Genomic DNA, 17,209 nt, shown 5'->3' on the forward strand with positions numbered 1-17,209 from the left:
CGACAGAGGCATTCCCACCAGGCACGTAGATAGAGGTATGATGGGGATTTCCCCAAGCTGAGAGAAAATTTTGAAATGCTTTGGAGCTGTAACTTGGTCCATTATCTGTCTTAATCTTTTTTGGAACTCCTAGGGTAGCAAAGGCCATGTAAAAGTGCTTGGTGACTGTTGGAATCCATGGCATTAGAGGATTTTAGGAAAGCTGGGAAAAAGAAAGGCCTCAGAAACAGTAAGGATAGTGAAATGCTAAAGCAACAGAAAAGAGATATCGGCAGTAGTGAAGACATGAGAAATAGAACAATAAAGCTATGTAGTTTGGCTTTCTAAGTTGCAAAAAGGTATATTTTAGTAAATATTTAGAAGATTAAATATGAATAGGGCTTTGTGCTTTGTCTTTAAAAATGAACCATTGTATGAGAGAAAAGCTGCTATTGTTTTAAGCAAAGCTACGCGTGCTTCATGTGGTTGGATAGAACGACTGTCAATATGCTTTTGCTCTATGTAATTGGCTGAAACTGGGTCTGAAACTATCTTATAATATGTTGCAACATTAAGTTTCCTCGGCCTTCTGTCTGGATAGCGAGCTGCTCGCATCCATCCATTGCCATAGCCATGTAATGAGACTGATGCTTCTTAAATAAACAGCTCACGACGCTGTTCAGGTGTGGTCCCGTTCTGTTCGTGTCTGTATATAAACTGCCGGCGTCAGGTGACATCTTTGGCTTTCTCTCCTGCATTCAGAGATACAAAGATTGCGCCAGAAAATGTATCTATCGATACGTGAATACATTTTAATTTCTCAAAAGGTAGGTAATGAGTAATGTCTGATGGCCACAGCTCAAGAGCATTCAGTCCCCTAGGACTGACACCTGTTGTTACTGTTGGAAGGGCATGGGATTGGCAATTTGGACATGTGGCTACAATGGCACGGGCTTGTTCTTGTGACAATTTCAACTGACGTGCCAGGACTGGCACGTTTTGGTGGTAAAAAATGTGGCTCAATTGTGCTTGTTTAAAAATGTCAGGTAAAGTTGGTGAAGTAATTGTGGTGGTGACTGTCATTGCCAATGCGTCTGCCCTCTGGTTCCCCTCAGTAAGGAAGCCAGGCATGTCAGTGTGGGATCTTACATGTAGAATATGATAGGGTTGCTCTCCATGAGAGATGAGCCAGATTAATTCTGAAAGCAAGGAAAACAGCTGTTTGTTTGCACGTCTTTGAGCAGAGCATGCTCTGCTCCATCAGCTATCCCGGCAACATAAGATGAATCAGTCACTAAGTTAAATGGTTGCTGGAATTTCCTGAAGGCCCTCACAACTGGAAAAAGCTCTGCAATTTGGGGAGAACCATCAATGGTCTGGACATCAGCTTCCCACTTTTGAGTGTTCATGTCTTTCCAGGTAAATACCAATCTGTGGGACCTGCCAGACCCATCAGTGAACACTGTGACTGCGCCTTTAATGGGAAGATACCTTTTGAATGTTTTTGGAACTAAATGGAACGAATCATTGAATAATTTGTGCTTTGGGTAGTGAATTGAGACTTTCCAGGGATAGCTATCTAAAGCAATTTGGATGTTTTCATTTGTTTGTAATAAGGCGTCCAACTGATCGAACTTCAAAGGCAGGTAAATGCATGAGGGATCACAGCCTGCGAGGCTTCGGAGGAGATGGCGACTTTTGGCAATTAATTTTGCTAGCAACTCTGATGGTGTGGACACTGTTTTCACAGGCTGATATGGGAGAAACAACCACTCGAGTATGATGAGTGGGTCTTTCTGTGTCGTGTCCCACTGAAACAGGAGCCCATGAAAGTGTGGGCACTTTCCCAGGATGACAAATTCAAGCGGAAGGTTTTTTCTGACTCGATGAGCCTGTCGTGTCCTCATTGCCTCTGCTACTTTCTGCAATGTTTCCTCTGCCTCTGGTGTCAGGGTCCGTGGGGCTGTGGGGTCGGTGTCTTTCTTCAGCAAGGAGAACAGTGGAGCCAGCTCTTGTGTTGTCAAGCCGAGCAAAGGCCAGACCCAAGTGATGATCCCACAAATGCACTGAATGTCCTCTAGAGTCTGTGGCTGTTCATTAATAGAAAAAATCTGTGGTGTTACAGTTCTCCCAGTGATGAGATACCCAAGGTATGTCCACAGTGCTGGCATTTGTATTTTGTCCTGAGCAATTACAAAACCTGCTTTCTCAATAGTAGAAACAGTCTTTTCGAGAGTGGCGGTAAGGTAACGTTTGGTGGCAGCAGAAATATGTTTGTCATCCATGTAATGGATTGTGATTTCTTCAGGAAACTGTTTCCTGACAAGTGATAAAATCTGAGCAACATACATTTGGCATAACCCGGGGTAGTTTTTCAGTCCTTGAGGATTGATACCCATTGATACATTTTAAATGTCTCACTTCTGTTCAGTGATGGTACTGAAAATGCAAATCTGGGGGCATCTCCTGGGTAAAGTGGGATGTTAAAGAAGCAGTCCTTGATATCAATGACAGCAAGCTGCCAATCTTGGGGAAGCATAGAAGGGGAGGGGAGGCCAGACTGAAGGGCGCCATATCCTCAATAACCTCATTAATTTTTCAAAGGTCTTGGAGCAGACACCAACGGTCTTTGCCATGTCTTCGTATGACAAAACTGGGGTATTCCATGGGCTAGTTGATGGAACTAATTACCCGAGTTGTTCTTGCTTCTCGACTAATTCAATGAGCGCATTTAATTTGTCTGATGGGAGGGGCCACTGATCCACCCACACCGGAACATTGGTTTTCTAATTCAGTGGTGGAGAAGTGCGCTCCGCAGTGGCCCATGCTAAAAATCCCACTTGGGTCAGGGATATCATGGTGGGCACCCCACTGGGATAAAACTTCCCTGCCTAACAGAGAGATATTGGATGACACGACAAATGGTCGGATGGTGGAGACTTGCCCCTCAGGCCCCTCTGCACTTACCAGACGAAATCTTCTCATGGAATTGACAGCTCCACCAACACCGGAGATTGTGCCACAAGGGGACACCAGCGCCCAGTCGCGGGGCCACTTTGCTCTGGGGAGGATAGTAACGTCCACTCCTGTGTCAGCCATGAGATGAAGTTCAATAGATTTCCCATTTTTGGAAATACAAGAATCAGTCAAGGGTTTGTCTTTACAAATCTAGTGACATGCAAACACATCAAAATTTGAATCAGGGTCAACCTCTGAATCCTGGTGGGGTAAAATTAATATTTGTGCAAAAGGTGAGAATTTGAACAGTGGAAATGGTGGATTGTAACAAACAACTGACACAGTAATTTCATTGCCTGGATTTACAGTCACAACTTCTGGTAATATACTTACCTGATCTGGAGTGTGTTCACTGTCCCCAAACAGCAGGACTGTAGTTGGTTGATGGTGGAAAGGGGGCTCAAGGTACCCAGCTGGAACTCAAACTAGATCTTCATTGGGGAAAAGCAGATGGACACAACTTACTAACACTGGTCGGAGGCTTTGGGGAAAGTTCCGGGTTCTGCGGAACAAGCGGAGTCCATCCTCATGACTGCGGTCCTCTGCGAGGAGCCTGTTGGGGCGGGGGACTCCTGGATGGCTGGCAGCTAAGGTGGGCTTTGCAGGCAAGGCCGGTAATTTGCTGTTGTCGCGCGGCGTGGCCCCGCGCTCCGCCAAGCGTTTTCCTGGATCGGCTGATAAGATTGCTGCTGAAAGTTGTATGTGGGCCGATAGGGCTGTTGGAAAGGAGGAGGCCTAGGAGGTTAATAGTTAATAAATAGTTAATAAATTGCCCAAAAGGAAGATGAGGACAGTCTTTCTGGAAATGTCCAAGTTGGCCGCAGTAAAAGCAACGGACATTGCTAATGTTTGTCATGGCTTCCCCCACTCCCTTGCTCACTGCAAAGGCAAGTGTAGTTTCTAGGAATGATGCTTTTGTGCATGCGTCAACCATTTGGGCTATGGTTGGCCCAGGATCCTGAGGTGATGCTCTTAAATATTTTTTTTTTCTGCATTAGCATTTGTCATTGCCATTTTGCGTATTGATTCCTCTCTGGCTTGTTTGTTGTCAGTTTGTCTCTCGATAGCTTCATGCAATTGATCTACAAATTTTATTAAGTATTCAACCACTCCCTGCACAATGGCAGAGAAATTATGCAAAGGGCTGCTCCCATCTCAGATTCTCGGCAATGCAGATTTGCCAGCAGCTTTTAGGTCATTTAAGATTTCAGCAGGGAGTTCTGCTTGTACTGCAGGCTTAGAATATTCACCCTCCCCTGCCAATGCCTTTAAAATGTCATCCTCTTTGAAAATCTGTGCTAGGTGGTAGTGTTTTTTAATCAAAGGTTTAAGTCATTTTTTCCAGCTCTTTTAACTCTGTGTATGGAATAGATTCCCACCGCGCTTGGTCATTGGTGTCATAGACGAATGGCGTGGCTAACAAATCTAAATCTCTCACTAACTCCAGGTCTCCATCCCTTACTGCTTCTTCCCAGATCCTGCCCCAGTTCTCATGCGGCTGGAGGTTTTTACCGGGGCTGCTTCTGTCCTCATCCTCACCGGATGAAGCGGAGTGAGAGAGGGCGGGGATTTTTTCTTTGGCTGTCGGGGACCGATGGCTGGAATTTTTGCCGACCAAGGTGACTGCCTTCCCGTCACGGGCACCGTGGGAAAGGGAAGGAGTAGGAGGGGGTGAAGGGGAGGGTTCTGGTGACGCGCAATCTGTCCCTTCCCCCGAGGTGTGGCCCGATGATGAACGGCTAGATCCACCCCGTGGGGTGTGACTATCTGAAGAAACCGAGCCGCCCCCGAAAGCTTTCCCAGTAACACGTCAGAGAGGGGAGGGGCAGAGGGGGCAAATCCCGACAATGCAAGTGAAGGGGGGAACCCGATGCAGGGAAGGAGCACACAACTGGAAAAGCCTCAGAGGTGGTGGCTGGGACTGAGGACAAAAGTGGAAAAGATGAGCCATCATTTTTTCACCCTTAAATCAGGGATGGCGACCACGTGGTCGCAGCCATTTTGTGACCCCAAATCGGGACAACTATAAACATTACAACAGGAATCCAAACCGGAATCAGGGGATTTAGGAGCGAGGGTAAGGGCAGGATCCAAACTGACGTGGCCAGTATCAGCTGGACGAGGGATTTGAGCCAGGCAGGAGCCAGCAGGGAGCAGGTTACCACCTTGTGCAAGCTTTGGGCACGATCTGAGTCCTGTCTGGTCCATGGGGGAAGAGGGAATAGGATCGGAAGGGGAGGAACACAGGGAAGGCGAACTAGGGTTCTTAACTCCTTCCTTCCTTTTCACAAACTCATGTATGACGTCGAAAACAGGGTAAAACTTTGCCACTCCCAAGTCCCTCGACACTTGCCATTGATAAATGCAATGCCCCACCTTTCCCCAAAAGGCAACTGATAACACTTCCTCTCTACCCGCATTTGGAAAATGCATGAACAACAACTTAACAAAGGCTTTCAGCTCTCTCTTCTTAACAGAAATATTTTCTAACAAAACAGAAGCTCTAATTTGGGTATAAAACTTCTTCTCAGAAGGAGAAAGTTTGTTTCCCATTGTTCTCACCGCTTAAATTGCTCTTTTCTGAGGTAAAACACAAAACAGAAAGTAAAAAACACATGAGCAGTGCTCATCCCCACCCCCCCAGGATAACATGCAGCACCCTGCTGCAAACTCACCACACCGGAACAATAGTAACACGCTGCTTGCCAAAAGTCCTCAGAAAAGGCTGGTGAAGCACAGTGATCCATCATCAGTAGAATACCTGCTCTCTCAAGTCGATGTGGAAACTCACAAACGTCCAGTCGTCACTGCAGCCTCGGGGAGATGGCTTCCTTTAACGAAAGCTTCACTCCCAAAGGGTTGGCTCGGAACGGCGCTTATTTCCCAAAAATCGCTTCTCGCAGAATTTCGGTTTTCAGGAGACGCTCTCCAGGACAAAGGAGACAGAGTCCAGAGTCCCTGTTCCAGGGCTCCAACTGCCGGGGTCAGGATTTTGACCCGCTGGAGCCCGGCTAGATGTTTCTCTTCACCAGATAGAAGGAGGGCAGCTCGAGTCCTGGATAATTTCAACTGATTTATTGCAGGGTCCAAAAAGGATAGGAATACATGGAGGGTAGGCTGAGGGACAGACGGTGGACCAGAGAGACAGCAGGTTCGGGTAACCACCAGCAGAGGGACACCAGGGCGAGTGTGAGATCTCTGGAGAAACACTTTTTGTGCACAGCTACATGGAGGGGGATGGGAGGGGAAAAGTTTTCACAGGAGTAAATAGTGAAAGATACAACGTGTACAGAATGAGTGGTGTGGGAAATGGAGTAACTTTGGTACTTTCCTGCAACCCTTTCCCATGCTTCCAAATCAAGGGTGGAGAAGAGCACCTTAACTAGTATCTTTTCTCTGCCTGGTTTTACTGTCTCCTGCAAAGGGAGCTGCAGTATTTGTCCTCTGGTTCGGGATGCTATTGGGCTGCCTGGAGGGGTTGGAGCTGGTGTCTTCTCCAAAGGAGGAGGAGGAGGAGTAGGAGTAGGAGGAACAGTGGAAGCGGTTGACTAGGTGGTGTAGGTGGTGTAGGTGGTGTAGATGGAGCCCCTCTCAAGTCTCTACCCCTTCCTCCCTGCCCTCCCAAGTGAAGACTAAATAGGACAGCCAGATCTTGTTCTTGTTCCTCTAGTGCTGTGCGATAAACTTTATCTGTCCTGCTGCATCTCTGTCTTATGCTACAGGCCAAGCAGCCCCATTTCAGTTCTCCCATTTTGCTTCTGTTTTCTCTTTCAAGAGCCAAAACGAGGGGGTCAGAGGGGGGCTCTGATGCCACAGTCCCTTTGCCAATCAGGGTTATTTTGGAGGGAGAAAAGCATATCACAGTAAGAAACCTCCTCCCATTTCCCTTCCTTCTATAGAAACAACATTAGCTGTAACAGGGTATTCTATTCCAATGTACCTGTAGGAGGCCACCTTGCCCCATCCTCCAGGTGATATAATTGCCACCAATGGGAGCAATATATAATTAGGCTTTTTAAAATTTTGCCTGCCCCCTTTGCCTGCTATTTCTCTCCAATGTGCTAAGACACACCCTAATGGGCTGGCATTAGGTACTTCCTAACTCTGCCTTGTTCCCATGATGTCTTTTTAGAGCAAGCTTTAGCTTACTCAGTTCCCAATGTCCAGATGTGAGTCTCAAATCAAAACTCCTTTTTTTCCCGCTTGTTCTGAGTTATTTTTAAAAAGTAATAATTAATTAAATAATCAATGTAGAAAAATATTAATAACCAATTTAACAACCAATAATACTTTAATTAATTAAATGTTATTAACATTAAATACAACTTAATTTAATAATTAATATATAACAATCCACCATTAACTTTTACATGTTTGTTGTTTGCTCAGTCCCACACAAAGTTACAAACTCCTAAGGGTACAATCCAAACCACTGGGGAGAAAAGAAAAGGAAAAAATTCCTTAATTCTTCCTTTTGATACGGCTGTGCTACTCCTTTATCCTTTCCCAATCCTCTTCAAAGATGTCTTCCCATGTCTCAGGGTCTAGGTGACTTTTTCCACAGATTAAATTCACTATTTCACACCTTGCATGTACCTCTTGGTTATGGTATCTTGGCAGTTCAGGGGTACATGCACGGCATGCAGGTCTCTGTCTATATGAAACACAATACCACCTCCTCTGACACTTTCTGCACTGAAGGAGAACCCAAGCTGTGTGCCAGTCTGGCTCCCAGTGAAAAGCTGTCAGTCTGCACACAAAACAGGGAATCACCCCTTCCAGCCCCCAGGTCAAGGCATTTGTAAGCAGTCTTTCAGCTGCGGGGTGTTCCCAGTCAAAGGCTCGATAGCAACGTGTTGAACTGCGGTATATCCCTCCCAAGAACACTCTGTCTCTCCCTCCGTCCTCCCGTTCTATGACTACCCAGCCCCTGATGGATGAAGAGACTGACTCGGTTCAAGCTGAAACCACCTGTGCAGAGCATGTCTCGGAGGCCGGGCTCTCCCAGCCCAGGCTTGAAGTTAGGCAGCCACCGTGGGCAAAGCAACTCTCGCTTGTGTTATGAATAAATTGTTATCTATTTTTTTTCAGATTGCAGAGTTAAAACAAGTTGGATCAGTTGCTGTTAAGTTAGCTTCATTGTTAAGAGTTCATCTTCAATTACCTGTTAATGGTTAGCGTTTAACCATTGTCCCCCTGAGGCTTTCCAGGGAGGGACACAGGGACCCTGGGAGTACCAGGAGAATGGGAGTGGCATCAGAGCGAGTATGCAGATGACAAATGCATTGCACCAAATTTTGCAGTTTTCCAGGAAAACCCCTAAAAACAACGAGCCAACGAGCCAACATAGAACTATGGGTACGTAGGTGATGTCTAGGGATGGGAGCATAGTCCAGTGCCTGCTTGGATCCTTTTTGCTTCTCACCCTAACTGGAAAGAATGTTGACTAGAGAGAGGAACCAAGGTGATGGACCAAAAAGGTGGAATCTCCTAATCTCTCGTGAGGATGGAATCCCCAGCTCTGCCTGCAGACCAGCGGACAAAGCTGCATCACCCTTCTCCTCTGTGCCACTCCTGGGAGCAACGGCGGCGTGGGCACGATCCGTCGATTGCTCTCCACCTGAGCTGATCCTTTTAAATAACGGCATTAAAGAGGAGAAAGATCTCCTGCCCATTTATTTCAGCTTGTACCAAAAAAAAAAAAAAACAAACAAAAAAAGCAGCAAATCCCTTAATGCAAAGGCTCTCATAGTAACAGCTGTCAAGACTGAAGGGCAGTGTTATCGCACAGCAAACACTTAACTCTTAGCCCAGGCGGGCTTGCTGGCTGCCTTCAGGTGGTTCCTGCCCCTTACCAACTAGCGGCGCTTGCTTGCAAATGCCGACTTGTGCCGTGCTCCTGCTAGCTGTGCTATCAGCTAGCGGTGTCCAAAGCAACCCTACAAAACGCGGCTTATGCCCCGAGTGCCTGCCAGCCGTGCTGTCGGCCTGCTGCGCCGAGAGCAATTTGGCAAGGCCCGGCTCATGGCCCTGCACCGCGCTGGCCCCGCTCGTTAGAGCCGCCCCGCACCACGCATGTGCTGCCGGCCAGGGGCTGCCTGCGCTGGGCATGCATTGCTCGCTCTCCCAGGCGCTGCCGGCTGGCCGCCGCTGCCCCGGCTTTGCGCCGCCTCTGCCCGCCGCGCCGACCTGCGCCACGCTCACGGCGACCCGGCGCCCTTGAAATGTTCTTTGAAAAACCACAGTTACCCGAGAAACTAAACCAAGACCTCACTCCCCGCAGCGTGTTTCACCGTTCACTCACACACGCAAGCACGCACGTCCAGACGTGATAACCATACACAATCACAGTTCAAACCAACGCTCTGCCAGCTGCTCTGTCAGCTGGGGACCCCCCACCACCGGCCTCTCCCCGGCAGACGATTGCTTGCAAACTGCTTGTGCAAAACTGCACACAAAGACGTCTCTTATGTGACTTATCAGTAGCCAACCCTAAAAAAAGGAAAGGAATACATACCACTTCTGTCCATCAGCTTGGAGACAGAGGAGCTCCTTAGTCTAGGTTTCCTGCATTCCCTGGTCTTCTCCTGGTGTTATGAGTAAAAAAGTTATCTGTAGCTATGATATTTTATTAAAAACCCTTTCCTAGGATTTTTCCCCTCCTGAGGAGCTGAGGGCCTCAGGAAAGAAATGCAAACAATAACTATCTGCTGCTGTGGAATGCAACAGGTGCATCTTCCATTGGTCCATGGGGATTGTTTTCACTTGATGACCAATCACAGCCAACTGTGTTGAGCCTGTGAGAAGTCACAGGATTTTTGTTATGCACTCCATTCTGTTCTTCTTCTTTGTAGCCTTCTGGTCATTTTTTCCTCTCTGTTGTTTTAGTATAGTTTTAACGTACTATTTTAATAGAATATATAATAAATCAGCCTTCTGAAATGGAGTCAAGCCTCGTGCCTCCACACCTGGGGTGTCCTCCCCAACAAATTATCCATTTTTTTTTAAGGCTGCAAAGTTAAACAGGTTGGGCCAGTTGTTGAGAGTTGAAATGTTGACTATTTGTTGTTGATAGCTTCATGTTGCAATCACCTCTTGTTAATAGTTTTTCTTCAATTACCTGTTAATGGTTAGAAATCAAGCACAATTTTCCCCCTGCTGCTTCCCCAGAGCCTGCAGGTAGCAGGGTGGGGGGGGTGACATCAGAGCTAGTATGCAGATGAGAATGCATTTCACCAAATTTTGCAATTTTCCAGGAAAAAAACTCCTAAAAACAAGCCAACATGGAATTAAGAAACATAAGTAATGTCTAAAGGTGAGGAACTTAATCCTTAGTATCTGCTAAGATCCTTTTTACTCCTCACCCTAACCTGAAAGGATGTCAGCTAGAAAGAGGACCTGGAATGTTAGACCAAAAAAGCGGAATTCCCACTACTCCCTCGAGGACGGAAGCCCCAGCTCTGCCTGCATACCAGCGGGCACAGCTGCATCATCCTCCTCCTCCGTGCCACTCCTGGGAGCAGCGGGGGTGCGGGCGACCTGTTGTTTCTCCCCAAACTGAGCTGAATTTTTTAATAAAGGCATTAAAAAGGAGAAAGATCTCCTGCCCTGTTTATGACACTGGCAATGTCCTTCATAGCAAGAAGCTTCAGAAATTTGCATTTTCCTATGCCCTTTGTACCTTGGCAGAGGTTTCTTAAGTAAAAGGTTAAAATTCAACACATAATTCTACAATTTAAAATATAAATGCTTAGTCCATATTGCTAACTTAATTGAACCCCCCCAAAAACCTCCATTTCAACAGCAGCCCCTGCCTGGCTCCTACCTGCCCACACCGTGGGCATCCACGGCTCCTCCTGGGCATGGAGCTCAGTCAGTGCTGCTGCTGGGTGGGCTTTGCTGCTGCTGCCACCTGGACACTGGGGTGACCACTTGTCCTAGGTTGCAGTATAAAGATGTATTCTATTCCCATCCTCAAGAGCTGCTGAAACCAGGAGGGGCATTGTTTCTTCCTTATCTCCTGTTAATGGGCCCATCAATATCTTGCCACATGACTCAGAGATAACTCCCTCCCAGAGCCATTTCTCTTTCATGGCTAATCAAGGACCCACAGCATGAGGCAGAATGATATCAGCCCACTGTGAGATGCTCTGCCCATGGGGGAGGAGCTAAGCATCCCCAGCTGGATATAATCTGGGTTTTGGGACACAACAAGCAGTCTTTCCACTGGATTCTCAGAGGAACCGTCGCCCTTACCCACTGCTTTTCCAGAGGATGAGAGCTACCAGATTGTTTCTACAGGATCACCACTTCCACAAGTCCATTTCATCTGGACTGCTACCACCACCCTAACTAGCAGGGTGTCAGCAGGCTGTATTCTGACCCTGTCAGTGGTTTTTCTTTTGTATTATTGCATGTGTTTTGATTTTTTCCCTTTTTCTAATAAATTGTATTTCTGACTTGGAGTCTCTCACTGCTCTTGCTTTCCAACCAGAACAAAGATCCTTCTCTTTATTTAAACAGAAGAATAGGCCATTGCCTACCCTGCAAGCGGGGGGGGGGGGGGGGTGGGGGGTGGGGTGGGGTGTCACCTTCAGTGATTCCTAGAGGGCAAGGCCAGGGGGCTCAGGGGCAGAGGAAGGGATGTGTTGGTCTCAGGAAGGGCTGGAGGGTGCTGGGCTGGTCCTGGGGTCCCTAGAGGTACTTGAGTTGGCTGGGATGGGACAGACAAAGATAAAAAAAGGGATGAAGACAGCTTGGGGAGGCCCATGGGGAGAGCAGGTGGCAGTGGGATCTACGGGGTAAAAGGAGGTTCCCTCGTAGACTGTTGTTCTGGGGTCCTCTTCACAGAAGACTTGAGAGGGCTGTCCAGGCCGTTCCTGCTGCTGGAGGAGCTGCTCGCGCTGTCTGGGTGTGAGGTGCAGCCACCGTCTTCCAACTCCTGTCCCGAGGTACTCCTGTGGAGAGAGGAGGTGGCTGAGGCCCCAGCTGCCAGTGGCACACAGGGACCCTCGTGCACAGTAGGGCCCAGAGCTGGCAAGGCTCCCCAGCACGGCTGGAGCTGCTGGCACAGCTGGGCCCAGCTGGACAGCTGCCCCTCAAGGCCCCGGCCAGCAGGGCACGGCTCTGGGCAGGGTCCCTGGCCAGGAGCGGGCCCCAGAGCGCCTCTGCCTTTCAAGGGCAACCTCGGCCCTGCTCTTTCTCCTCCCCACCTCCCTCTGCCTCTGCCCCGTGCCCCTGGGGCTGCTCTTGGCCAGGCAGCCTCAGTGGGAGCCAGCACTGGCTGCTGCCCCAGCAGGGCCCCCAGGACAAGGCCCAGCAATTGAGAGGCCACTGGAAGCACTGGGCAGCAGCAGAACCCTCAGCCGAGTTATTTGGAGAACCATGGACTGGCCACAACTCCACTGCAGCCTAAATGGGAATGTTCCCTGTCCATGCTGGACTTTGAAAAGAAGCTGTTGGAGGGGGCGGGCAATAAAACACTCACTGTTTTCTGTTCCAGGAATACCAGATTCCAATGCAGCACAAGATGAAGACAAGCTCCAAATAAAGCATGCCTGCCAGAAACCCTAGCCAGCAGCCTGTTCCCTGACAGAAACCCCTTCCGAGGCCATCCTGGGCATTGGGAACAGGTCTTGTGGTGCCGGCTGCATCTGTGGGTGCAATGGGGAGCGTGAGCCCGTGCTGTGCTGCACTGCTGAGCTGGCAGCACGGTGGATACGGGCAGGACGTTCTCTGTTTCCCCCAGAGCTGGGGCCTGCAGGCACCTTGTCGGCCCTTGGCACAGGCTGTGCCAGCCAACAAAGCCCAGCAGGCCGGGAGGAGAGCCCGGGGGCAGCGCAGCTGCTTGGGCAGTGGCTGCTGCCAGGGACACGGGCCAAAGCCATCCCTGAGCAGCCACTGCCAGCCCTGGCCCTCCCTGCCCTGTGACAGCTCCCCCAGCCCCAGGGGACAGGCTCAGGCCCTGTCAGGACCCAGCGCAGCCCCTGCCCAGTCGGGAGCCAGGGCTGCCTCTGGCCCTGAGCGGAGGCAGGGCTCCCGCTCGGGGCTGCTCCTGTGCCTTGGGCCTCTGGGCACTCAGGGCCAGCTCCGCAGCAGCTGCAGCGCCAGGGACGTTGCTGCACCAGTCCCGTTTCCCCGGGGCTCTGAACCAGCTCCAGAGGCCTGGAAGCTGATGCGCCTCCAGCTTTGGCTGCTGCCGGGCCGGGCAGGGGCAGGCCCTGGGGGAAGAGCTGCTGCCACACAGCCCCGGCCAGGGCTGAGCCCGGCACAGCAATTACCTGCTGTGCCTGTGCCCGTGTCTGGCATCGCCTTCCTTCCTGCAGCTGGGGCTTCCAATGAGCCACTGCTTCTCCCTGGGTGTTCCTCCTCCTGCAGAGCCTTTTGGTCCATCACTTGAAAAAGGAAAAAAGGGACAACTGGAACAAATGGAAACATTCCCCACTGGGGATGTGTCATCCTCATCAGGCAATGCTTGTTAAAGTCACAGGTAAAGATCAGGAAAATGCCCAGGTAATTTGGGCTAGGCCAGTGCACTCCCTTGAGCAAACAGCTGCACCTCCTGATCTTCTCAGAGACTGGGAAATGGCAGGGGATCTCAGGCCCACGGTAGAGTTGGGGCACCCTATCAGCTAATGCCAAATTCCATCCTGCAGAGGCTGGGGAGGAATTGCAGCCAGGCCAGGATGGGAAACAGCCCTGCAGGGCGTGAAAGCAGCAGCGGGGCAGAGAGGCTGCCATGGATCCCTTCCTGCTGTGCCGGGCACGGCGTGTCCAGATGTGCAGCCAAAGCCCCCGGCTGCTGAGTCCCAGGGGAAGCATGAGGGAAAGGCACCCACCTTGTCCTCCGGGTGCTTCCTTCTGTGTTTCTGTCAGGAATTCATCTGCCTCATGAGACTTTTTAGCTGCAGTATCTTGGGTCTTCCCTTTCGGAGGAACTTAAGAGAAAGTAGTTCCATTTCCCAGGAATGGGTCCCACAAAAGCAGGGCTCAGCCTGTGGGGTCAGCAGGGACACACTACTCACCCCTGCCATGGGAGCTGGGTTGGGGCCAAGCATCCAGCCCTGGAGTTGGAGAAGTCCTCCCTGCAGACACACCTGAAACTCAACAGCCACAGAAGCTTCTGCCATCTCTGCTGATCTGCACGGGCACCACTGAGCCGCAGGAGCGGTGAGGGGATCACACAGGGGGAGGGCACACACGTGCCTGGTTCTGTGCTGGCACCTGCAGCGATGCCTCCCTGGCCCAGCGTTGGGCTCTGAGCTGGCACCTCTCCCAGGGGAAAGGCCTTGACCTACCCTCAGCATCTCCCAGAGCCTCAGTCCTGGATGTGGGGCCTTCACCGGCAGGTTCAGCTGCAAAGAAAGGCAGGACAGAAGAGCTCCTGTGGCACTGCAGGAGATCCTCAGGCTGCCCACAAGGCTCAGCCCCGGGGCACAGCCCTGGACCCAGCCCCTTCCCTCTCTGCTCTTCTCTGTGATTGCACAGAGCACACGGAAGGACACACTGGCATTGCACACCGGAGGAAGATTGAAAGCTAAATGCTCCTGCCTCCCACTGACAGTGATACTGTGTGACTCCTCAGGGATCCAGAAGGGAGCAGGGCAAGAATTTCAAAATTCTTCAGCCCTTACATAATGTTAAGGGAAATGGCTCATGAGTGAGCTCTTGTCACATTGATCCTGATTATTCTGTCAAGAAAGGCACACGGAGGAATAGCCTCCAGCATCCTCCAGGAATTTCAAGCCATTTTCCAGCAGGGCTTCCAAAAAATCCAAGTCATGATTCCAGTCTTGAAAGGATCAGAGATCAGAACGATATCAGTGGCATTCTGGGATCCCTTTCTGGCACAGGGAACTGGGCACTGCCAGGGGGTCGGGTAAGGCCGTGAGAGCCAGATGTGAATAGACATGGCCAAAGCTGCCCAGGGGCCTGGGGAGCTCTGGGCTGGCTCCTGGTCACTCTCCACACTCTTTCCCTGCACTCAGCAACATCCCAGGGAGGGGCGGCTGGAGCACCACAGGGCCCCGGGGCTCTCTCCTTCACATACAAAAGAAATCCTCACAAAAGCCCTGGGGAAAACTGCAGCAGGCAGTGCCACAGCTGTTGCTCCCTCCCTCCCTCTGTCCCTCCTGCCCTCCTTCTGCTGGGACAGCTCCCAGATCCCAAGGGCAAACAGCCAAGCCCTCTCAGGACACACTGGAGCCTTGCTCTCCCCCTCTGTCCTTTCCCCACTGTGGGCACCCCGTGCAGTCGCTGCCAGGTTTCAGGACATGTCTCCCATGGAGGGACCCCAGCAGGACTGCTCAGTACCCGAGTGCCCTGAGCCTGCTCGGGATAATTCCCCTGGGCTGTGCCGCTCTAGTCCAGGCTGTGCCTGCACTGCCAAGCAGCAGAGAGGGCAGCTGAAGCCTCAGCAGGGCTCAGGCCCAGAGGCACAGCAATTACCTCCTGTGCCTGTGCCTGGCATGGCCTCCCTTCCTGCAGCAGAGGCTGGCACAGAACCACTGCTTCCTCTGGGAAATGCTTCCTTCTGCACAGGCTCTCCTTTCATTTCTGGAGAATGGAAAAGAGACAGCTGGATCAGATGGAAACATTCCTCACTGGGAATGGGGAAGGGGACAACTTCAGGAAGCATCACTTGTGAAAGGAATGCATAAGGATCAGAAAACACCCAGGATTTTGGGACAACCCAAGGCTGCTTCCTTCCCCAAACAGCCCCAGTATCTGATCTGCCTGGACACCAGGAAATTGCAGGGGATCTGAGGGTGGGCATGTCCGGTGGTGCAGTTGGGGCTATCTGTCAGCTGATGCCAAATGCCTTCCTGCAGAGGATGGGCAGAAGCTGCAGCCAGGCCAGGCTGGGAAACAGCCCTGCAGGGCATGAAAGCAGCAGCAGGGCAGCGAGGCTGCCATGGATCCCTTCCCGCTGTGCCGGGCACGGCGTGTCCAGATCTTCAGCCAAAGCCCCCGGCTGCTGACTCCCAGGGGCAGTATGTGGGAAATGCACCCACCTTGCCTTCTCTGCAGACATTCCTTCAGCATTTGCCACATGACTTCTAATGGGTCCTGGAATTTCTTGCCTGCCATGTCTTTGGTCTCTCCTGTCGTAGGACCTTAAGAGAAAGTAGTTCCATTTCTCAGCAATGGATCCAACAAAAGCAGGGCTCAGCCTGTGGGGTCAGCAGGGACACACTGCTCACCCCTGTGATGGGAGCTGGGCTTTTGTGCAGCAACCAAGGTAGGAGTTGGTGAAGGCGTCTCTGCAGACACGCCTGTAACACAACAGCCAGAGAAGCTTCTGTCACCTGCTTCTTACCAGTCAGTCAAACATTACGCCTTGGTGGGACAGTGAGAACATACCTGCAGAATGCTCGGAGGGCTTCACAACTTCAGAGCGCCAGGCTAATGGAGAATTCTTCCCAGCATCCCAGTCTGGAAGCAAACCAAGATGAGAACTGTTTCCATTGTCTGCCAGGGCTGGCTCTGGCCCTGGGCTGGAGGCAGGGCTCCCGCTCGTTGGTGCTCCTGTGCCTTGGGCCTCTGGGCACTCAGGGCCAGCTCCGCAGCAGCTGCAGCGCCAGGGACGTTGCTGCACCAGTCCCGTTTCCTCGGGGCTCTGAACGAGCTCCAGAGGCCTGGAAGCCGAGGCGCCTCCAGCTTTGGCTGCTGCCGGGCCGGGCAAGGGCAGGCCCTGGGGGAAGAGCTGCTGCCACACAGCCCCGGCCAGGGCTGAGCCCGGCACAGCAATTACCTGCTGTGCCTGTGCCCGTGTCTGGCTTTGCCTTCCTTCCTGCAGCAGGGGCTGGCACCGAAGATGGAGTGCTTCCTTCAAGAAATGCCAGCTTCCACTGAAGCACTATGTCCATCTCTTGAGAAAGGAAGGGAGACAGCTGCATCAGATGGAGCTGTTCCCCACTAGGGTGGTGGCATCATAGGTAATATTTGTGAAATTTATGGAGCAGGAAAATGGCTAGGTTACAGTGGCATGATGAGCACTTCCACCTCCAAACAGACACCCTTTTCCTAATCTGCAGGGCTGGATATTGTGGGGGATCTCAGGGTGTGTTACAGTTTGGGCTGCCTGTCAGCTGATGCCAAATAACTTCCGTCAGAGGCTGGGCAGAAGCTACAGCCAGGCCAGGCTGGGAAACAGCCCTGCAGGGTGTGAAAGCAGCAGCGGGGCAGCGAGGCTGCCATGGATGCCTTCCAG

General features: G+C 51.1%; 1 protein-coding gene across 1 annotated transcript; it reads right to left on the minus strand.

Annotated features, from left to right (window-relative positions):
- Nucleotides 1-11,609: 11,609 nt before the first annotated feature.
- LOC135307744 (uncharacterized) lies at nt 11,610-16,865 on the minus strand. Its single transcript, XM_064432178.1, has 11 exons — nt 16,751-16,865; nt 16,360-16,431; nt 16,200-16,271; nt 16,011-16,112; nt 15,445-15,552; nt 14,295-14,351; nt 14,022-14,093; nt 13,836-13,922; nt 13,278-13,391; nt 12,485-12,650; nt 11,610-11,954 (listed from the first exon to the last, which is right to left on the minus strand). Exons 1-11 carry the CDS (start codon nt 16,863-16,865, stop codon nt 11,792-11,794), a joined length of 1,128 nt encoding a protein of 375 aa, XP_064288248.1. The 3' UTR covers nt 11,610-11,791.
- Nucleotides 16,866-17,209: the final 344 nt, after the last annotated feature.

Source organism: Passer domesticus, chromosome 9, assembly GCF_036417665.1.
Source record: "Passer domesticus isolate bPasDom1 chromosome 9, bPasDom1.hap1, whole genome shotgun sequence".
Taxonomy (NCBI): Eukaryota; Metazoa; Chordata; class Aves; order Passeriformes; family Passeridae; genus Passer; species Passer domesticus.